We start from the raw sequence: 23,540 nt of genomic DNA, 5'->3' as shown, positions 1-23,540 counted from the left end.
GGAACCTGCGTTGTCTTCTTCCACCGAAACTGTCATCGAGGACAACCAATCCAAAGATGTCCCATGGGCTAAATGTTGGGAATATGAGATTGAATTGGGATGATTTAAACTTCAAAAACAATTAACACTAGATGAAACCACAAGACGAAAATGAGAGTACACCAAAAATTTTAAGGTGGAAAACCCAAAGTAGGGAAAAACCATGGGAACCGTAGGTTCCAAACAACTTCACTATAATTTGGAGTACAATGGAATATGACCTCACTAGAGGAGTGTATCTTCCTCAAGGCAATGGCCTTGGTTACAACCTTCACCCAATCGGGTGGATAGAATAACAAAGATTACAAGCTAAGTACAACCTCTCTAGGTTTTTACTAGAGGAAGGTACAAACCTCAAGGCAGCAGCCTTGGCTACACAATAGTGGGTACAAATGAGTACGAACTCTCTAGGTTTTGACTAGAAAAATGTCCTAGCCTCAAGGCAACAGTCTTGGCTACAATCTTCACCCGATTGGGTGGATATAACAACAATAAGCACAAGAAATGTGCTAGCCTCAAGGCAACAGCCTTGGCTACAATCTTCACCCCATTGGGTGGATACAACAATGATAAGCACAAGAAATGTGTTAGCCTTAAGGCAACATGCTTGGCTACAATCTTCACCCGATTGGGTAGATACAACGATGATAAGCACAAGAAATGTGCTAGCCTTAAGGCAATAACCTTGGCTACGATCATCACCCGATTGGGTGGATATAACAATGATAAGCACAAGAAATATGCTAGCCTTAAGGCAACAGCCTTGGCTACGATCCTCACCCGATTGGGTGGATAAATCAGTAAGCAAATAACCTTATAATTCTTCACCCAACTTGGTGGATAGAAAAACTAGCAAAATAGGAAACAAGAAAACAACACGAAACGAAGGAACTTGAATGCGAGTAGATAGGAGAGGTGTTGTACAGTCGTGGTTCTCTATCAGCACGACCAATCCCTCACGGGTATTTGTCTTCACTTTGCTAGAACGCTCTTCCGCTTGTTCTCACTCTTTTGTTTTCTTTTTTTTTGTCTTTTTTTCTCTCTATTTCTATTTTTGCTCTATATTCTCTGAAAAAATCAGGTCCCGCTCTCTTTCCTCCTCCTTTTTATGTTTTTCTCCTTATTGTCCAACGTTTATATACCTGTGTTCACACTCTCACACACAAAAGACACACATCAAAAAACATACAAGGAAAAAGGCATATGTATATATAATTATAAATAATTATCACTTTTCTCCATTTTGGCCCCACACCCGTTCGATGTTCAGCCGACTCCCAATCGGCTGAGCAATGCTCCGCCAACTCTCAATCGGCCCTTCGGCTCTCAGCTGACCCTTCACGTTGTGGGCTCCACTTGAGTGGATAGACCCAACACTAAATTATGCTCTAGTGAGAAAACATGTGTTTCTCCACAAGATTTATGGCTCGCTACCCGCCTTGCCCACAGATCGGAAATGCTTTCCCAATTGGGAAAGTCCCAAGGTACCAAAAGAGTATCTAACCTATGGAACGAGCTCTTAAAAGGTGAGATCTCATTGGAGGATTCGACCCCACCCAAGCGGACGTCCATGTGGCATGTGTTAAGATCACCGATAATAATGGCAATATGTTGCTTGAATCACACCAAGAGATGAGTCACGGTTCGATTCGACCCGGATAGAAATGGTCGGCAGCCAAAGGCGACCTAGAAAGCAGCCTCCAAACGAAGATGGTTTGGGCGTTCGGCAGCCTACCGGACACAGACACAGACACTGCCACAGATAAATCCAAACAATCGAATGACAATCGAGATGCAGTCGAGACGCGGCCAAGAGACGACTGAGTGACAGCCATGAGACGGTCGAGAAATGGCTGAGAACTGGTGGAGCAACGACGGAGTGAGTGACGGTCGAGGGAAAGCCAGCCGGCGAAGAGAGACAATCGATCGATCACAGCCGAACAGAGGTTTGGCTTACCTTGGTGCATACACTAAAAGGAGAATATGATGCCATCAAGGGTGATTCAAATATAGTCTTTCGAAAGCAAGAGGTGTTTAAGAAGAGATGGCAAAGGATGCATGGTTAATGGTTGTATAAATTGGAGGTATCATCCACCTCTCTAGGTATTTCCTCCACTGACATGAGGCATGTGACTATGTATAATTGTTCTTGGTACTGCTTTGGGAGTTATGTATGTAAATGGCAATCTAAGAGCAGTTGAAAAGGTAAAAACCTATGTTGAAGTATCATGTAAATTGCTTTAGACATAATATAAACCATTATTGGGAAAAACATATATATATGCATATATAGATAGATAGATATACATATACATATATACATAGATAGATAGATTATATATATATATATAATATTGACAACATTTTACTAATCAACTAGACCAACATTGACTACCAATCAAGTAGAAACATAGACTTCTAGCAGTTCATAACCCCACCCAAAGGGATTCACATATCAAGCAATAACTGGACCAATAAATTTACTATTCATCATAAATAGGAGAGCATTCAAATGTAACATAGCCATAGTCATAAGTCAATAGAGAAATGAGACATCCATCTAGTGATAAGGCATGGTTCCCAAATAGGACGGGCAATATGCAAATTCTTGACTATGATTATGTGATACAATATCACTTGAGAGTTCCAATCTCACGAATTCTTTACGAACTTCATTTCATTTTCGTTTCCAATATTCCTTCTGCTTTGTTGTACCCCTGCTTTCTTATTTGTTTTGTATGCTTTTTGGTCCCACACACCATGTTTTTGGCTTAATGCCAAAATATCCTTACATATATATTAACATTCTTCAACAAGTACATTACTATTGCAATTCATGCACCTGCTCTAAATAATCCACCTTTAGCTGGGTTGTTACTAATGTAAGTGTAAAAGGCTAATTTTTCTGGAATCTTAGACCAACCTTCGGATAGATTCAGATTTTCAGTCTTGCTAGAGCAGATTCGTCGATCCATCTCTTGTTGAAAATATCCCTGATCCCATTGGTAATACCTAGGTCCAAACAACTCCATTGGAGTGGCAGGAGAACCGTACCACATGGTTCCAGATACTAAGAAGGCATCAAAAAAGACTGCAGCGTACTGCTAGATTATACAGTTTCTACAATTCCCATACAAAGAGCTTTATATGGAGAAAGAAGCTTGTCTCTATCTTCAAACACAGTAGAATGAAGATGTGTAGAAGTCAAAGTCTCTCGGATTATAGCACAAAAACCTGTCCATGAAACCATGTAAACAGGGTTAAAAGCGGTGGATAGCCCAGATCCTATAGGTCACGGGAACTGATCATCCAAGACCGACAAACTGGAAAGACTGCTATAGCTATTGATACCATTCTGAACTATAAAACAATTAATGCATAGGGCACCTTCAATGGTGAAAATTTGTCATGCATATTGTTGTTCTTCAACAAGTACAGTACCATTGCAATAATTCACCACCCAATCCCATTATATTGCAATTATCTTAGACAACTTGCAAAGCCTCCCCATATAATGAATCTGTATCGTTTTAGCAATCTTGCTGTAGCGGTGTCTCATAATTTGCAAACCCATTATTTACTTCTCTGGCTATAATGGCTCACCATTATTACAAGACATGAATTCATTCAAAATTTCTACAATATTCCCCTTGATAAACCAATTGGCATCATGCATGCACCTTAACCACACCTTGATGGACAATGTATTTCTTGGTTTTCACCCATTTCCAAAATGATCCTCATTACAAACTACAACTTTATAACAAACCACAACTTTTGCATCCGAATAACGTTTGATGCATGAAATAGAATCAATAGGAAATTTTATATAAATGTATGATGTAAAAACTCTTGGAAGATATACATATATATATATACATATATTACAACATTACAATCAAAATACTCTCAATTATACATCAGCTGTGATACTTGAATTTCACTTGCAATACATAGCGCATTTGAATTTGAGATACATCATATACAATGTACTCATTGTATAATAGTAGAGATCCCTGCAAAAAACTCAAAACTCATCAATATTTTAACTAATAATTTTATTTTGCGAATGAAATAATAGTGTAAAATACATGGGAGTTCAAATTTCAGCTTACTATATCCCCTTCTCTTTTTACTGGTTTTCCCATTGGAACAATCACACCACCAGGGAGAATCTTAATATCTTTGGGGTTAGGTTCAGTTCCTCCTACACCTTTGGTGCTGCCACAGTTGAAAGGATTAATATTAGTTTATTTATGCTCACAGTTTTCATGCATATAAAATTGAAACTAACTGGCGTGTATTATGAACATGCACAAATCTCTTCATAATACTAAAAGATTAACTTGTACATATCCTCTATATTACATATATGATGATAATGTCATAGAGAGGAGTCCTCAAGATTTTTAGCATGCATTGAAAACCTTCAAAACTGCCCCTAAGTTTTATAGTGTACAAATGAGAAAGAAAGGGTGATCAAATTTGGGGCTTTCATCTCCGCTATAGCTTGTTTTCTGTGATCAATTCAGATTGCTTTGATGGTTTTTTTATCTCTGCTTTAGTTATCCTAAGATTTTGCTATTTCATTCTTCCTCTTATCAAACACTAATATATGGTAAACATCACACATTCCATTGACTCCATGGTGTATGCTTAGAGCTTTGTGGTTAGAGACCCTGTCTTAATATATCTTATAAATGTAGGTTGCTGATCTCTAAACTTGGAAGAATCCTATACAGACTCCCAAACAAAACACAAATAGCCTTAAAAATATGAAAATTTATCAGCGGTTTTAACAAAAGCCAGAGGAAACATTAGCATCTTCCAAAGTGTATATGTGGGTATAATCCTACCATCAACAGTTGATAGGAAAGAAATCTAAACAAAGAATTTACATGATGATTTGCTTTGATCAATCTCTTTCCAGCAACAGTATTGTTCTTTAGCAATATGGTTTCAGTCTGATACTATTGACCTCATTAAAAAGGTGTTCTAAAGATGATATTGAATGCTCTTAACCTCGTCCCCAACTCACTATCCCAACTAAGGTGAGTTCTGGACGTTTGAAAATGATCTTAAAACAAAAATAACCATGAAGAAGGAATGTCCTTCAAACAATCGTAACCATTAAGAAGGCATGTCCTTGAAACAATAGTAACCATTAAGAAGGGATGTCCTTAAAACAAGGAACATTTGTTCTATTAACAAACCTTAGTTTTCCCGGGGGAAGTTGGTTAGCATTATAGTTGGCAGTTTGTAATTCCCACATGTCTCCTAGTGCCACCTGTAAACTGAAGATGGTAAACGACACGACGTCTTTTTTGTTTTATTTTAGTTACAAACTTTTAGGCACCACGACTGACCTCACAAAGCAAAAGTACTCCAACTGGATCCACGTGAGAAGCATAACAATAATTTGCACTTTTGGAAACCATATCCGCAAAATATACACCTTTCCCAAACATATAGCCTGTAACTGGGGCCTCTGGAGGAGCTATTCTCAAACCTGTTACGTATTCATTTCAGTTCATCAAAAGTCATGAAGGATGGTGAATTTTATCATATCTCCTTGATCTATGGAGATGTTTTTGGTTTATAAATATTCAAACATCCATACCCTGTGACAAGATTCCTGTCCAATTTGTCAACCTTGAACCGTGCCAAAGGAGCATTCTGTTCTTTACACTGGTGAACTGCACATAATCAGGTTATTACAATAAAAATATGCTCATTAAATGTGGAGGAATTGAACATGGACAGAGCGATATATGAGTTTCTCTTACCCTTTCGAAATTTTCCTGTTCTATGTCCCTCTTTGCCTTGAACACTTCAATAATCTCAAGTTCATACTGGTTATGAGTTTTTGCATGAGTATTATGGAGATACTGATTTATCTGGAAGTTAAATAGGAGGATTAGTATGAAGGTTCTTAATTTGAAACTAGATGATTATGTATACCTAGACTACTATTCATTCACTCCAAGGATGAAGGATTCTAAAAAGCAGGCTATGGAGGTGTATATAAATAAGTAGATCTTGGTGAATTTTATAGATCATCAACCTCTTAAATGCACCTCACCAAATAGTAAATAAGAGTTAAGATAATGAATTAATACTAAAATGTTACATCCCTGGAAAATCAGGTATAGAGATTGCAAAAGATGAGAAAATACCCAGTTAAATTCTTCACTATCATGCTGCAGTGGTTCAAGATGGCAATTGAGTTGTTTATAGTGATTGTAAATTGGATCATCCTGCACAGACAAATAGTCAAATTTAACCATGCTCTCTTTAAAATGTCGGACATGTCATCGAGAACTCTTGGAAGTATCATAAGATACAAGTATACACAAAATCGGCCATCAACTTTAAAAACACCCTGACACAATCTCAAGTGTGATGTCTACAAGGGAAATTTCAAAACATTTACAGCTTCTGTTGTGACAGTAATTGTGGGAAAAAGAATCCAAATCCATCTGGTTGATGGTTACCTAAGATTACTGAGCAAGATACAGTGTTTGTGAATACCTAAAATTATTATATAGCAGAAATACATGAGGATTGAACAAGTCAATTCTAAAGAGATGAATTAAAACGGTTATATACCATGCAAAGCACTTTGGCATGATAGCAACAGAAGTTTGTAACAAGGAGAGCTATGTCTCATGTGCTCCTAGGCAAGCAGATACAGTTACAACTCAGAGGCTGTAATGATGGCTAGACCCTAGACTATGTTCTAAGGTTCTTTTTTATACAGTACACAGTTAAGTCTAACCAGTTACCCAACTACCATCATGAATACACCTCTTCCTATTGTTCATAAGGGGCTTGTCGGCGCTTGTTCACACCCAACACTTTCATAAGATTTCTCTAGCACTCAATCGTGTTACGCTAACGTTCATTCTTATCCAGCAGGCAGTTAGTCTAACCAGTTGGCGCTTGTTCACACCAACAACACTTTCATAAGATTTCTCTAGCACTTAATCATGTTAGTCCTAATCAACCATACCTTTCACAATAAAGACTTTTACTTTCCAGAAAAAACCGCCAAGAACTCTTCGCATATGTAGTGTAAGTGCATTATAAGTACCATGGAATGAACAATCCTCACACATAGAAGCTTGGCTTTAGACTTAATATGAATGCATAGATATATGAACTTTGTCTAGAAATGAGTGACTTGGGGTAGAGGGAAGGTAGACATCCTCTAGTCGGTCGAAATTAAGAGGAGTTTCTAACATCTACAATAGGGATGGGTGTCAAACCTCTTCCTTAACATCTTTAAGTAGCTTTGTAGCAAGTTGAATTTCACCAAGTGCTTCTACCTGCAATGCATATAGAAAATCAGATCTCGCCTGCATGCTGATTAATCCTTAAATGTGGCATACCATTTCCAGTTTTCGTTTCAATTTTTGAGGTGTGTCAATTATAAAACTTCCTGCAATGGCAATGAATGTTAAATTAGATTTCACCATTACCTCATCAAAAGTTCACAACCAAAGGGTTTGTAACTAATTATGTCCTTACTCATTTTTTGAAATCCAAAATCATGTGGAATCACTGTGTAAAAATCGCTGCACAAGAGTATATCTGCCATTACTAACAAAGAGAGGATGTAGAGAAACACTTATAAAAGTAAAAACATTAAATACATCTACAAATCATCATGTTACCTGCTTAATTGCTCTATTGATCCTTGTGTTGTCTTATCTAATACAGCACCAACCTTCTTCAAACACTCATAACCCTGTTCAAGAATAACAAAAGACACAAGACTAAGATGATGTTAATTACTTCAGTTAAGTCAAATAATAGCAATATGAAGAGAATAAAACCTTGAGTATTGTTGATTTGCTCAATTTACCAAGTGGCAGCTGCGTTGCATCATAACCTATTGCAATATGATTGAGAAAATGAAAAACATAAATAATCATAGGAAACTACACCAAACCTCAACTCGTTAGGAAGGTCACGTAAGTAGTCACCTATTTGCAACATCTGCTGCCTCATCATATCAATATTACAGATATAAGAAATAAATTGTGCCAGTCTGCTATCTAACTTGCTTTCTCGTGGAGACTTAACTACAGACTTTAGCTTCCCTTCACTGTTCTGCAAAATCATTTATAATTGTATTATGAATAAGTATGGAAATTATCAAGATTAATCAAAGATTCACAAGTTTAATATTCTACTTGTTAGTAAGTATGAAGTATGATATAATTTGTCTTAACCTTGATATTCGAATCTGAGTCTTCAGAGCCATCAGTGTAGTCTCTCTCAAGCCAAGTATATTTGTTTTTTACTGGGTTGAAATTCTGCCTATTTGCCCACTGATTGTGTGTTTTGTCATAAAACTTGGATTCAAATTCTGTTATAGCATCAGCTTTAGAGGAACAAGTAAACAATTTAAATTGACCCTTGGCACCAACTCTTCCCCAGCGATTATTTACAAGATAACCACCGCTTCCACAATCAGGTTCTGCAACCAAACGATAATAAGAATAAGGATGAAACATTTTAAAGAATCAAATGAAATGTATCTGTGTAGACATTACCTACTATCAAATCATATGGAAGTTAATGTGAATTATATTTATCTCAGATATTACCCAACGGTTGAATCACATAACAGGTTATTATTGTTTCCACTAACATTAGTTTCATTCATGGTAGCACCAAATACATGATAGTATCTTACCCAACGCTTGAATCACATAGAATTTATTATTGTTTCCACCAACATTAGTTTGATTCAGCATTGCATCATAAATATCCGTACCCTGGACCAGGAAAAAGATAATCATAAAAAACTATGATCCATCTTGGAAATAGCCAGAAAATAACATCTGCAGCACACAAAAGAATCTCGCTGACCTTCCCTAAGACATGATATCGAGACTTCACATCATCTGGTAAATGTTCATCCAGGACAGCTCTTCCTTTCTTGGTTACTGTAACAATCTTCTTCTCTTTTTCATATTTCACTCCTATCAATTTCAGCATTGAAAATAAACCAAATAATTAATTAGGTTCATCTCTCTTTGAAAAGTTTACTGTAGTAGACATTGATACATATTTCTTTCTTTCTTTGAAAAACTTAATCTTGCAGCACAACTGTACTCTGAGAATCAAACTATGAAATGATCAGAAAATTTCATGGAAAAAATATTTTTTCTTAAATAGAAAATATTAATGATCCTTAGAAAATATACACACTCCAAATATCATTAAAATATATATATATATATATATATATATATATATATATATATATATCCCTAAGGACCCTAACCCACACTGCAAACGTTAGATGATAAGAAAGAAAGATATATTAACGTCTTTTAAGAGGCCAAAATGGCCTATAAGACCAAATAAGAGATTACATCTTAAGTGTTGTCTCATCTTTGAGAACAAATCAAAATAAAATAAATATTACACAGTAAATATAAGGAGAAAATACGGGCATCCAACAAGTTTCGATACTGGTAGAAGTTGACAAGCCAAGATCCACACTGACTGTTCAATACTAGTGGCCAGATAAAATCCTCACCTTCCACACATGGCTAAGACAATAACATTATACATCGATTCAACAGCATGGCATAGAAGTGTGGTTGAATATATGCACAAAGTGAAAAACTTAACAGTTCATAAACTCCCAACCCAGATCACACAAAAAGCAAGTTTCAAGAGCCAAAACATTCTAGCATGCTCTTGAGTGCTAAATGATGTTTGAAATCTTTTTGAGGCTCAAGAAATGAGATGAATATCAACTTCCTCAAAAAGACCTCACATTACCTACACCGATACTTTTCTACAAGGAAACCCATAAATACATTTATGGCAATTCACCTTAACTGCCACAGACCCTATGCGATTAGAGCAATTGAGCAACAGGTGATCCCTTCCGCAGCAATACACAACATGCCACATGCAAACCCCATAAAAGACAAAATATCAGAGACGATATATTCATCACATGATACAGTGAACTGGTTTCTAATGAGCCATTTGTCTTGCAGTTATCATAATGGACAAAATCAGGATGTGTTTGATTGTTTTCAATGATATTATTTTAAGCCGCTGTATAATATATGGTACATCCAGACTCCAATAATAGTCTATCAAAATGTAAGTTAACACTAGACTTATCAATCTGAATCTGAATCCCAGCCTACAATCTGGCTTGTTAATTCTGAATCAGTTGTATGCCTAACTTGTTACTCCTTTTGAAGTTTTACCCAGCTCAAATCAATGTACTAGATCATGGCTTCTTTTTCAATGTTCCATGTAAGCTCTACTATAGAGAACAATGGTCATAATCAGAAAGACAAGGACGATTAATAACAAGGAGGCTATCATGAAGATACTAGAACATGGGTAAGAGTGAAGCCATTTTGTGTCCAAGAGTCTACATACATACCATGCATCATACCATCAGATTCTCTAATATCTTCACGCTTAATAGTAGCCATTTTACGAATCAAGAGTCTATGTACATACTATGGACCATACCATCAGATTCTTTTAAACATTCACGCATAATCAGATTAATAACAAGGAGGCTGTCATGAAGCTACTGAACATATTTAGAACGAAGCCATCTGTGAACCAAGAGTCTACATACATACCATCACATTTTTTATAATCTTCATGCTCAATCATATCCTCCTTGGACTTATCCAGCCGTTCTCCACCATTGTGATTTTCCTTGAGTCTTCTATAGAGTGTTTTTTTTGTCCCAACTGTAGAAAGTCCTTGCTTATGCAAAGCAGCTCGAAGTTCTTCCATTGTAAATCTGTCAACATCTTTAATTTCATCAGTATCAGAATTCTTTTTAGCTAAATCCTGATCTGAGATTTTGTCTTTCTTTCCATTATGCACAGGAGTAACTTCATCTGCTACAATGAATTTTCCAGCATTTAGATTTTCTGAAAGTCTATCATGCAATGTCTTTTTTGTCCCAACTGTAGAAAGACCTCGTTTATTCAAAATTTCTCGAAGTTCTGCCACTGTAAGCCTGTCAATATCCTCAATTTTGTCATTATTTGTATTCTTGGTTTCCGAATCCTGATCTGAGTTTTTGGCTATCTTTCCATTTGGCACAGGAAGAGCTTCATCTGCTACAAGCAATTGTAAAGCATTGTGATCTCCTGAAAATCTATCATATAATGTCTTTTTCGTCCCAACCATAGAAAGTCCTCGTTTATTCAAAGCAGCTCGAAGTTCTGCCACTGTAAAACTGTCAATAGCCTTAATTTCATCTTTGGTTTCGGAATCCTGATCTGAGATTTTGGCTTTCTTCCCATTTGGCACAGGCGGAACACCTTCTTCATCAGCTATTTTCCTAGCAATTAAATCTTCTAAAAGTCTGTTATACAGTGTTTTCTTATTGCCTACAGTAGAGAGTGCTCGTTTATCTAAAGCAATTCGAAGTTCGACCACTGTAAATCCATCGATATCCTTAATTTCATCATTGTCTAAAATTTTGATTTCTAAATCCTGTTCTGGTATTTCAGCTTTCTGTCCATTATGCACAGGAGGAACTTGATCTGCTCCAAGCAATTTTCCATCATTAAGAACTTCTGAAAGTATGTTGTATAATGTCTTCTTAGTCCCGACTGTAGGAAGTCCTCGTTTATGCAAAGCAGAGCGAAGTTCCACCACTGTAAATCCATCTATTTCCTTCATCTCTTCATCATCAAAAGGTTCAGTTCTTAAATTCTGGAGTGAGATTTTTGTGTTCTTTCCACCAAGCACATGTGGAGCTTTATTTGCTCCAGAAATTCGCTTCTTCATTGTTTTCTCCTCTAATTCGTCTTCTTCTAACTGTGCTATCTGGGGAATAGCAGATTTTGTAGGATCTTTTCATTTCTAATTCCACAAAGTAAAACAAAGTAAGGTTACAGATTGGCATACCGAGACAGGAGTAGCTTCATCTGATGCAAATTTCTGCTTCTTATCTGTATTTTCTTCTTCCATGTCATCATCGTCTTCTTCTAATCGTGATACCTGGAGAAAGCCAACTGCAGGATTTATTGTTCATCACAAATTCATTGTTTTAAATAAGGAAAAAGGAAATCTTTTTCTAACCCAAAAGTTATGGTGAGTACAGAAAGCAAACATGTATTTTGCAGGATTCATGGATAAAATGCCAGTCCATAAATTGATATTTGATGCATGATACAGTAGAAAGAAATGGATTTCATGGTTAATTCTCTAAATCCATTTTTTATGTACGATATAGAAGAGAAGAATTAGCTTTCATCATCAATTCCAGAACACCATTTTGATGAAAAATACAGAAAAAAAGAGCAGTGTTTCTCTAATATTATACCAAGGAAGTCTTTGCATGGAGAAAGAAAGCTATACTTTGCAACATTCATCCACAAATCTATTATGATCTAGAGAGCAGACCAATGTGGAAGGTTCGTCTAGATAAAGTAAAACAAAAATTGTTGAAAACACACAGAGAAATTTGATAGACCATACTAAGAGATGTTTAAGCATAGAAAATGTGTACATGCACACACACAAATGCATACATTCTCAGAGCTGCAAATCAGGCCAACACAAGTTTTACACACAGAAAAAAGCAAATATGTATGCCTGTGCAATTATGCATCCACCATACCAAGATGAGCATTACACATATAAAGGCAGTATACATTCACCAAATTCAGACATGTTTTACATTGTGAACAGAAATAAAACATTTATATATGTATGCATGTTTCCAAGCCAATTACAGATTTTACGCAGAATATTGCATATCTACATACATATAGGACAACATACCAGGACAGGTCTTGTGCCAGAAGTATCAAGCCCTCGTGCAGCAAGAGCGTGTCGGAGCTCCTGGGCCTTGAGGCTTTTGTACATGGCTTTTTCCCTCATATTTCCGTTCTCACAGAGCTGGGCCTGATCAGAAGAGGAAAATGAAGAAGAAGAAGAAGAAGAAGAAGAAGAAGGTGCCTTCCCGCTCTCGTATATATATATAATCTCGTACAAATTTGCCCTTTTCCCTTATAATCTCGTATATATACAAATTACTAGCAATAATAATAATGAATTCCTCTTTATCTATGTATGTATGTATGTATGTATGTATGTATGTATGTATGTCTTGTATGTTTTTCACTTATAATCTCGCATATATACAAATTACTAGCAATATTAATAATGAATTTCTCTTTTTTTTACTTTCGATGAATGGGCAAATATCCCATTTTTTGTTGTAAACCAATTGTCTCATGGGCCAATTTTGGCCTTAGAAGACGTTAATATATCTTTCTTTCTTTCTTTATGTATGTATGTAATGTGCGTACGTATCTACATATGTCCATGTACAAATAACACATAAACCTCGTGTTTGCCTCCTGTACATTAAGATCATGATCATGGAGCTTTTGGAAAACATAGTGCTTTAATTTGCATTTTTACGTAGGGATGACATGAAATCACCAATGTTGTTAATCATGATTTTGTCATGTAAGTTGTCTTTGGCCTTGAAGAGACTTTTATATATTTGTTCTTTCTTTGTCGCTTGTCGACGAGTTTATTAGACCATTTGAGATGGGAAATAGATACTGCTTGAATGTGAGAGTTTTATCTTTTGCCGATAGATGGGCTTGCCTCGTTTTGGCATTGTATATGTTGGTTTCTTACTAGTTGTTTTTTGTTTTCAATTTACATTGGGTGTTTTGAGTTTTATTGGCATTATTAGCATAAGGCAATGATATAGTTTTCCACTAGAAGGTTTGGAAAGTGATTTGTAAGGTCACATTTTTTATATGCATCTCATGTTTGAACAATGTTTCGAACATGGAAATGAATTCTATAATGTGCCAATGGCCAAAATCCCGTAACTTCAATCATTATAACTTAACAATGAAATTTACGAAAATTCATAACATAAGCCCGTGGATCTATAATCATCTACCTCTTCATTGTCCACGGATGGACAATGTTGGTATCTATGTCCATATCCATAGATAAATTAATGTTCTCTTATGTCTTTAAATCTATCGTTCTTCATCTTGCTTGTTGTTTACATGCTCGCGAATTGGCATCATTGACTACTCCATTGCCATGGTTATGTTTGCAATGGAGTTCAACCCAACCTTCTTGTATTTTATGGTAAAATATCGCATCAACATAAGTCGATTATGTTTGGGTGCCAAACAAAATGTCAAATAAGACATCCTTGAATCAAAATCCTATAAAGAAAAGCAAGCATTTTAACACTTGTGGGTGTATGGGAAAATGATGAAACAAGACATCCTTGTGTCAAATTCCTATAAAGAAGAGCATACAAGCCATTTTCATTGTTACTTGGTTAAAATGACGACAATCCACAAATAACTTCACCTTCAACACTCTTCCTTATTTTACCTTCTTCGCCATCAAAACATTGCATATAATGCAGGACCCCCCTAGAAACTAGCAATCAAATTAAAAGTTTCCCATGCATCACAACTACCATGACAACCAATGGAGCACAAACACTTATTACGACTATACTCACAATGACCAAGAGTATGAGGCCCCAAAGATCACAAACAACTTAGCTGACAAGATTACCACAATAATCATTGTGTATCATAAAATAATCGTAGTGAGTATGGGAATTATTATGAGCCACCAAGGTGGTATCTGATCATGAAGACCATCACCACTACTACACTAACACGAGTCACGACCCTCCAACATTGCCCATATACATCACCCTAGCCCAATGTGTCAAGACCCACCCTAGCCTCAACATCACCAAGGCCCTAATCCACCTTCCAAACAGATCATCCATCAACAACCTACTTGCCTCTTTACTCCCCCAACTAATGGGAAGTGTAGAAGCTTCCTTAGAAATTCAACCCTAGATGGTGCTCTACATAAAGTATTCGTCTACATCACTCATGCATAATTTTCTATAAATGATGAGCATAATCCTTACAATTTCACTATTTTATGTCCATGTTATCATGGTTTCCTAGTGAGTTCAAGAAATTTTATGCCTACATTATCATGATAAGTTTCCATCAAAGTGTTAGTTCACAATGTATATATATTAGCATTAAACTACATCGAGTTACGTAAAAATTTCTATTGTAATCTGATTCATCTCCCAATGAAAGAATGCTAAGGGATTGTATGGTAAGGAATGTTAATCAGTCTCGTTCTCGCTCTCACTCTCTCCCACACACTTATTAGATCCCATAGATAATACCTGGTCTCACATTTACCTATCTAGTTTAATCAACAAATAAAGGTTGTAATTCAAATAAAAAACTGTAATACAATTGATGATTCTCTAGCACTCTTGAATGGTTTATTCCAACAATAAAAACAAAGGGAAAAATAAGAAAATACAAGTTCGAGTTGGAAGCATCTCATTGTTTCTCGAATGGTATATACAAAAGAGATGAACCCTTGAGGATCAGTTTTAGAAGAGATATTTCTTGTAGAGCTTGGTCATCATTATTGCAGATAGCATAGAATGCTCCAAAGTTTCCAGAATATGACTTGAGATTTTCTTGATGATCTAAATGTAAACATTATTTATAGACAGATTATTTTAAGCTAAAAAGTAATTGTCAGCCCTGAAGAATCTATCAAATTCTACTTGCTGCATCCCTCCCCCATTGATCGGATCAAAGGTGCACCTGTAAAAACTGCATTGAAATGTAATGAGAATACACGAAATCTACAATAATGCAAAAGCATGTGTTTTGAGTACCAATTGCTTACCTTCCATCTAGCCCCACTATTGCCACGGATTGATTGTCAGGTGCAAACGTGACCAGAGTTCTCACATCTTCAGGCAAACGAAACTGAGCGAACGACCACTCTGAGCTGAAGTATTTTGGAAGCACACCTGGTAAAAAAACAGAAGTTTAAGATTATTTCTTACATACTGACCGGCACTTGTACATGTTTACATGGTTTTGACAATTGTGTTATCATTAATCAAGAACATAAATAGATGAGAGATGACAATAGGACGAGAAAACAGTGGAAGACCATAATAAAAGAAGAGTTGGACAAGAAAATGGTGTTTCATTCCATTAGAAACAGAAAGAGAAGTAAAAAAATTCAGACTTGACATATCATTATTCTATATCACGATGTGATGAATTCTTAATGATGTAAGCTACATGGAGGACCCTTCAACTAATAAGCACATGAGTCTGCTTTGAGTACTCGGCAACATGAATCTTGTTACCACATTGGATATAAGAATCAAGTAACCTACCAATTTGCAGCAGAAATCAAGTCTTCACATATAGAATGAGGGAAAAGTATTTCTAAATCATGCTCGCAACAACAGTGTGGAATTTTCAATGTGCATCTCCAACTCAAGACACAGCTCAACACCAAAGTCCAAGCCCGATGAGAGTCGACACTCAAGACACACTCTTACCTAAAGGGCATTAGAGAGAAATGACATTTTTCTCGATGCTACTTTCGCCAAACACGCCCACAGAAGCATACATCTAAATGGTGTTTTTGGATGTATTTTTTCCAAGATTAAATCTCATGCCGATATTTCCACGATAGTTGTTTTAGGAATTTGAAAAGCCTTATATCATTCACATCAAACTATTGCAGATAAAACTGGAGACAGGCAAAGACAGAAGAAATCATTGCTAAGCACATCCAACTAGTTTACTGTCTATGACTTACAAAATCATTTTCCAGTTAAAAATCAGCTGTTCAGCTAATCACCACCTCTGCCTCTTCTCTATCCAAGATCCGTCATCTTCTCTTTAGTTTCAACTGTTTTTCCATATATATGATGTATTTCAATATTGTATAATAGTGAGTCCATTTCTTCTAATCATCTTTTCTATATACTCTTCTTTATACCTCATGGTGGTTCAGTGTTTACATAAATTCCCAGAATGCAACAATTTTCTGAATATTCCTCAGAAATGAATTATATATGCACAAAAAAGTCACCAATGTTGCTGGGCATGAGAAGGTAAGGTAATATGTCCAGCTTCAAAGTCCCTGTGCTTTCTTTTGTACAAAGAAACTAGTATAGTAAAAACATTCAACAAAAAGAAAAATGCAGGATACTGAAAAACGAAAAAGTGAAAAAGCCATCCAGATCTTGTTGGGAATCCACTATTTCTTTTCAGCCATTAGAGACAGAGGGAGAGAGAGGGAATCGAGACTTACACGAGTTGAGGGGTAACTTCACTATATTTTCTTCCTTCTTTCATTCCCCATGGGTGGGGTTTAAATTGTACAAGATCTGATCAAACATTACAAAAAGTCAAATGGGGGTACTTACACCTACTTACCCCACCTCACACTCACACATTAACATTTCATATTACATATTACCGTCTTAACCCTCCTGTACACTTATACGAGTAAAACCTGGCACGCCTGTGGGACAGTGCATTGCACGTCGAACCCACAAGCCCATGCCAAAAACCCATTGACCGGAACTCCATCGGTCTTCTCTTCTCTCATCGGTCAAAAATCCCTCCACCAGAACACTGCTCTACAATCAATAACTTCGATCGGAGCTGGCTTGACATGAACCTTCTCACACAATTGGATCACACACCAATCGGCTTGTCCACTATGGTAAAGTCGTTTAGGTTTAAAAATGATTGTGGGTGTATGTGTATATATATATATTTTCTTCATTAGCGTGAGTGGTGATGAGTTTTTGAACCATTGAGTTTTTGAAATTCTATGTCGTACCCCTAAGTTTTTAAAATTTCATTGATTGCCCTTATGAAATTTAGTCGTATGCCCTCTTGTTTTTGAATTCTAATGAGGGGGGACTTGAGCTTTTGAAATTTTGTGCTATACCCCTCTCTTTTTAGGTTTCCGTTTCTTCTACTTGCTTTCTTCTTTCTCATCTTTTTCACTCCTCTCTTCTCTATCTGTTTCATTTTCTTCTCTTGTAGTTTGATTCTTCTTTTCTTCTTCTCATTTCGTCTTTTTTTCTTTTTCTTCTTCAAAATTCGATTTGCTTCCACTTCTTTGATTTCTCTTCTTCTGTTGTCGATGTTGGGCACTCGCTTTGCCATGTCTTCATCTTCCTTCTTTTCTTCTATCTTTCTCTCTTGAACTCCATCTTCTTCTTTTTCTTGTATGTCAGTCTCTCATTCTTTGTGTTGGCCTTCTTCCTCTCTGTCTTCTTCTTCTTCCCTTCCTACATGTTGTCTTTCTTCTTTGTTTCTACTTCTTTCTATCTTTCGCACACGCGCTTTCTTCTCCATCGTTCTTTCTTCTTCCTTTCACTCGGCCAACTCTTGGCCGCCGCTCGACCATGTCTCGGCTGACTCTTGGCCACTCTTGTTCAGTCGCCATTGTTTGGTTGTTCCTGTTTGGCCGATGCTTTTCGGCCGCTCCTATTCGGCCCCTCTTTATAGCCTGCATAACCATAGCATGCTCTTGCCACACACCTTTATAGGGAAGGGCATTGCTCCCACAATAGCAACAACAAAATCCTAGGAGCCTAGGCCGAGGGATGCTTGAGCTTCATCCCCATTGTGATGTGTTAATGACATGTATTGTTTAGCCTCTCTGGTGAATCAGAAATTACAAAGAAATGGCCAGTGTCGCACTGGCTACTCTCCATTGCAAGGGCGTCATAGTCACTAAACAGTATGACAGTTGCTCTCTCAACCATCTTATTGTGATGCACATTCTTGGGGAAGAATCACATAGTTCTATGTAGGAGATTTACAGTTGGAGCTAACCCTCGGAGCCGCTTCATGTAGAATGTCCCAACTCACGAGTATTTTCGTGAATGGATCTTGGCAGAATCTTGTCACCATAGACTCTACCATCCAGAGCAAATGAAATCGGGTAGATGCACCATTGCCTTAGTTAGCTTCCATGTAGACTGTAATGGTCCGCCCTTGAGCCTCTAGATCATATCCAAGCACAGCCAAAGCTTTCCACTAAGTAATTAGATGTTCTGAATCCGGCGTGGCTTCAAAACTTGCGCAAAACAAAGCCAGTCGAGGCTTCAAGATCGAGCTTCTGGATCACATCCAAAGCTCACTCACGATAGCCTCCTGCTTCCTGAACTACTCCTTCAATATCCTATCCAACCACACAAGCAGTTGCCATAGCCAATCCTGTGTTGGCGATCCATGACTAGTACCACTACTATCCTTCTTCTAGTAGGTAAGCATACCATTGTGGCATTTGTCTACAAATAGATCAATAGCAGCATATGATGTCTTCGCCATCATACCATCTGACGATGAGTATGGAGACATCTCGTCCCACCACAAGTGCAATAGCTCGTGATTAGGTCCTGCATTTGTATTAACGACTGTGAGTGTTTGAAGGGGAGACCGATATAAGCTTGTGTGCCTGATGTAGCTGAAATCTTGGATGAAGACGAAGACGAGGGCACGGACGTAGGTTTGGACAATCTTCCCACGTAGGTTCTTCTCATAAACAGATCTGACGAGGTGGAGGAAGATACTGTAGAAGGTTAGGGCAGGCATGAAGATGTGGAAAGCGATGGGGGAACCCTTCCTCCACCCACACCTTGCCTCCTTCCTTCCTTCAAATCAATGGCGCCAAAACTTGCTCTCTGTCTCTCAACACACAGACATAGAGGGAGAGAGAGGGAGACAAACTTCCTCTCGAGGGGGGGTCGTCCCACCATGCGTGCCTAGAGTGGTGGGGGGTGGAGCCACGATCGGCTCCACCCCTCTCCCAAGGGGGTTTGAGTGTGAGGGGAGAGGGAGGGAGAGAGAGAGAGAGAGAGAGAGACAAAGGGAGAGGGAGAGAGAGGGAATCGTGACTGACACGAGTTGAGGGGTAACTTCACTATATTTTCTTCCTTCTTTCATGCCCCATGGGTGGGGTTTAAATTGTACAAGATCTGATCAAACATTACAAAAAGCCAAATGGCGGTACTTACACCTACTTACCCCACCTCACACTCACACATTAACGTTTCATATTACACATTACACTCTTAACCCTCCTCCCGTACACCTATACGGGTAACATGACTATGCTTGTCTATGAACTCATACATGACTATGCTTGTCTGTGAACTCATACATGTCTATTTGTTGCGTATGTTTTAATCTAACGCGTGTTCATTCATATCTAGGCTGTGTACCGGATAACCGGATACTGTGTATATGTACCAGGAAATGTAACCGGATAATTCATAATTGTATGTGTATTATTCCATCTCTCCAACCACACCTTTGGATAGTATTCCGGAAGGGGAATACATTCTGTTTGCGACTAAGTCTTAGTCCAGGATAAACACTATTTTCTAAATTTAATGTGGAGAATATAGATAAGGTTGCAAGGAATTGGGGAATACCACTCCGTTGCTTGGTTAAGAGCTATTTGTGTATTCTACTACCTCTGGGTGGCTGAACTTTGTTCCCAACTTGATAACATGAAATGTAATAGTGTAAGTTATTGGGACTTGCACGTCATTTGGGTCTCTTCAGAGGCATGAATATAATGTCACACACACACATATATATCCCTCCATACTCCACTTAGTGGACAGTTCCACTAAAGAAGCATAGATTATTTTATCTACTAAAACTTTACTTACAACCTCAACTTCTTTGGCATGAGCAACAAAATTAAAATCTTAGCTACAATCAAATTTCCCAGAACTCATTATCAAAGTAATATAACACTACAATAATACATCAGCATCAATAAGAGCAAGTCACCTTTCATGAAGGAAAGTGTCGAATTGGTATTACTTCCACTAAAAGACACTGGACTAGTGTCACTCCCACTTTCAATAGCATTGCTTCCACTTGATTCGATTTCTGAAAGCCTTGATACCTCACTAAATCCAGCACCCCTCACACTAAAGATATGGACAGTTCCTTTATCACTAGAAACGGCTAGCCATTGTGCATTCTGGGAGAAACAGATGCTGTATATTTCTGCTCTATCTGCTCCTCGTCGAACCTATTAGGCCATGATTAGGCAAAGATATTTAGACAAGGACAAAATTTTAAAAGATAATTTCTCATGTTTTTAGGAGGAAAATGGGTTTGATTACCTTACCTCACGTAATCGTGAACCATCAAGTGAATTGAAAATTCTGACAAGAGTGCCCTTGTAGCTTGCAGTTGCCAGAAGGTGACCATCCATGGTGAGAGCAAAGCAAGCAAGGTGTGATTCATGAGCCGAAATGAACTTCGTCTTTTTCAATCCGTAATGCTCGACCCTAACCTGTCCATGGTGAAGCCCCAGGCAAGCAAGAACACACGAGCTAGAAGATGGAGATAAACAACAAAGACCGCGTGGATTCGCAATTGTTTCTATTTGATGCAAAAGCTTCAAATCTCCAAAGTTGTATACATAGATCTTGTGTTCCAATACTACCACAATTCGATCTCTACGGAGACGAACTGCTCTCACTTGGGATCGAAAAGAAAGCTCTCCGATACATCTATTCTGATGATCATCCCATATGAGAACCTTGTTAGGAGGATACATCGGGTTAGGCCCACCTCCAACGAGAGCCAAAATGTTACATCTGAACAACATTTCCACCATGCCTATTCCTCCAGTAGGGAAATCTCTCTGAAATGTTTCTTTGAAAGGATGACAGTTATAGATCCTGAAACCTTTACTTGTTCCACACGCGAAGCATCCATAATCTTGGTTGAAAGAAACAGAGAGAAGGTCTGAATCCACTACATCGCTGGCTTCGAAATCCATGCGATTACTGAAAGCAGAAGGAGAAGGTGAAGGAGAAGATGGCTCTACTGTGGAGACGGTGGATTTAAACTGATCCAACACAGGGTCCGGAGGCATTTCGATCTATGAAATGCAGGGGTGATCAGAAACAAAGAGGGTTTCGATTGAACCAACCAACCTGATGATCACAGAGCTGCGATTCTCATCATCGTCTCTGTTCGTTTCTCTGGCCAGATCAGGAGAAGGACGAAACCCTAAAAAGCCTGATGAGGAAATGAAAGGGAATTTGGGGTCCAAACGTTTCGTTTAATTATAAAAGTAGACCCCAACCCAATGTTAATGTTGTCGTTGGTTCGACCCCAAGTTTGTACCCCGTAAAAGTGTCCAAAGTCTTGTTGTCACTTTTGTTCCCCAAGTGTTTTTTCCCTTCCTTGTAAACACTTCCTAGTTGGTCTCTCCTTCTGTTTGTTTCTTTTTTTGCTAGGCCTTTCGAGAGGGTCCTCCTAGTCCCTATAATGGTGTCCGACCAAGCTCCCTCTGCAACGAGGCCTTTTTAGCATATCCCAGGGCTACTAGTTGGATTAGCGGCCTCACGATTCGTTTGAAACGGATCTAGGAAATAAAGAAATTTGCATTATTCTTGATAAATTGTAGAGAATGGTTTTAGTCTAGCTTGTGGCGTTCTAGAAACCTCTTGAAAGATTTCCCATGTTCAAAATTTTGTAGAAGTGGAAATCAATCTAATCAAAGTCTTTCCCATAATGTTGTAGAAGCTTTAGTGTATTCACTTCATCGAAGGTGGTAATCTCATGTATAGTTCTATATAGTGACATCGATCTTTATTATTGACCCATTTGTCAACTATTCCAAACTACACCAAAAAAGACCAATATTTCCCTACACATATATGCTCCAAGTTCGAGGTTATGCATATATACTAGGAATTAGCCATCATTTTTTACACACTGCACTCCACATTGTTTAATCCATCATTTTCAAGCTTCCAATACAGTAATGCCATTTCCTGAAGCATTTCAATTACACTTGCTATGATGTGAGATGGGGCATTGGGGCACAAGTGATGAGTGTAATCGACTATGCACACTTTGATACAATGCTCTACCTTTGATCACTTCCAAATATGCGTTCCATGCACAAATTTCTCTCACTGTCACAGTGTGCACTCTCAAATTTGACATTCATTAGTAAAGTTCTTGAACATCAAGGGTTGTTTCTCACTTTCACATGTGTTTACATGAAAAAACATTGTATATTTGTTGGACTCGTTGGTCATATTTGACCTTCAAAGACAATTGTAAAATTTGTCTATCTATTCTTCTATTTATATTATGTGTCGCTTTCTTTTTGAGTTATTGATATTCTCGACAAAGGTCCTGCTTGGAATGGTGTTTGGTTGAGCTCTTACGTCGTTGAGGCTTTCCTTTGAATCACATTTTGGGATTTTTGATCTAGTAACAACATTTGGCAAAGCATCTACGTTCTTGTGCCTTGGTATTCTCTCTTTCTTCTTTGGTTTGCATTCCATATCGCATTCTTTTTTGCATATGTTGGATATGCCTTGTGAAATTATCTCTCGATTGCATAAGGAGACACGATCCAAATGCAAAGATAATCGGATGTTCAATTTCTCTGCCATCACAATCCCCTTTAATGTCTATATGATAAAAACCCCAAGGTGAAACTTAAAGGATCTCATTAATGCACCGTGCTCTTGGTTGGCCATTGTATAGTCACATGTTGGAGTTTCAATGACAAGAAGTCTAAGGCAAACATTTTTGTCAGGACATGAATCA

General features: G+C 37.6%; 2 protein-coding genes across 3 annotated transcripts; both read right to left on the bottom strand.

Annotated features, from left to right (window-relative positions):
- Positions 1 to 3,882: 3,882 nt before the first annotated feature.
- PARP2 (poly(ADP-ribose) polymerase) lies at positions 3,883 to 13,027 on the bottom strand. 2 transcript variants are annotated; one of them, XM_087335628.1, is made up of 19 exons: positions 12,844 to 13,027; positions 11,965 to 12,057; positions 10,677 to 11,883; positions 8,920 to 9,032; positions 8,744 to 8,825; positions 8,277 to 8,524; positions 8,028 to 8,154; positions 7,878 to 7,933; positions 7,716 to 7,789; positions 7,570 to 7,616; positions 7,431 to 7,480; positions 7,308 to 7,367; positions 6,216 to 6,296; positions 5,826 to 5,936; positions 5,660 to 5,735; positions 5,406 to 5,548; positions 5,253 to 5,326; positions 4,150 to 4,260; positions 3,883 to 4,045 (listed from the first exon to the last, which is right to left on the bottom strand). In XM_087335628.1, the coding sequence occupies exons 1-19, from the start codon at positions 12,940 to 12,942 to the stop codon at positions 4,033 to 4,035; spliced, it is 2,865 nt and encodes a 954-aa protein (XP_087191754.1). In that variant the 5' UTR covers positions 12,943 to 13,027; the 3' UTR covers positions 3,883 to 4,032. The 2 variants fall into 2 exon arrangements, with proteins under 2 accessions (XP_087191754.1, XP_087191755.1); XM_087335629.1 differs by having other exon boundaries at positions 3,883 to 4,055; positions 4,155 to 4,260.
- Positions 13,028 to 15,348: 2,321 nt separating this feature from the next.
- Positions 15,349 to 21,933, bottom strand: LOC147851117 (autophagy-related protein 18d-like). The gene is made up of 4 exons (XM_087335663.1): positions 21,088 to 21,933; positions 20,742 to 20,988; positions 15,793 to 15,919; positions 15,349 to 15,716 (listed from the first exon to the last, which is right to left on the bottom strand). Exons 1-4 carry the CDS (start codon positions 21,841 to 21,843, stop codon positions 15,620 to 15,622), a joined length of 1,227 nt encoding a protein of 408 aa, XP_087191789.1. The 5' UTR covers positions 21,844 to 21,933; the 3' UTR covers positions 15,349 to 15,619.
- Positions 21,934 to 23,540: the final 1,607 nt, after the last annotated feature.

Source organism: Azolla caroliniana, unplaced genomic scaffold (assembly GCF_043228905.1).
Source record: "Azolla caroliniana isolate FFs.n. ecotype wild unplaced genomic scaffold, voAzoCaro1.0.p SCAF_20, whole genome shotgun sequence".
In the NCBI taxonomy this organism is placed as follows: domain Eukaryota; kingdom Viridiplantae; phylum Streptophyta; class Polypodiopsida; order Salviniales; family Salviniaceae; genus Azolla; species Azolla caroliniana.
Note: the sequence above shows the minus strand (reverse complement) of the source record. Positions and strands in the feature narration are given on the sequence as shown.

Bases quoted from the DNA above. Each gene is read 5' to 3' on its own strand.
- PARP2 (XM_087335629.1), bottom strand. From the start codon at position 12,942: ATGAGGGAAAAAGCCATGTACAAAAGCCTCAAGGCCCAGGAGCTCCGA. The intron at 8,155-8,276 runs GTTAAGACAAAT...ATGATTTTGCAG, and splicing joins ACTCAGATTCGAATATCAAG to AACAGTGAAGGGAAGCTAAA. The intron at 6,297-7,307 runs GTTTGACACCCA...TTGTCTGTGCAG, and splicing joins TTAAAGATGTTAAGGAAGAG to GATGATCCAATTTACAATCA.
- LOC147851117 (XM_087335663.1), bottom strand. From the start codon at position 21,843: ATGCCTCCGGACCCTGTGTTGGATCAGTTTAAATCCACCGTCTCCACA. The intron at 15,920-20,741 runs GTGACTTGCTCT...TTTTTTTACCAG, and splicing joins GACACTTTCCTTCATGAAAG to GTGTGCTTCCAAAATACTTC. The intron at 15,717-15,792 runs GTAAGCAATTGG...ATTTCAATGCAG, and splicing joins ATAGTGGGGCTAGATGGAAG to TTTTTACAGGTGCACCTTTG.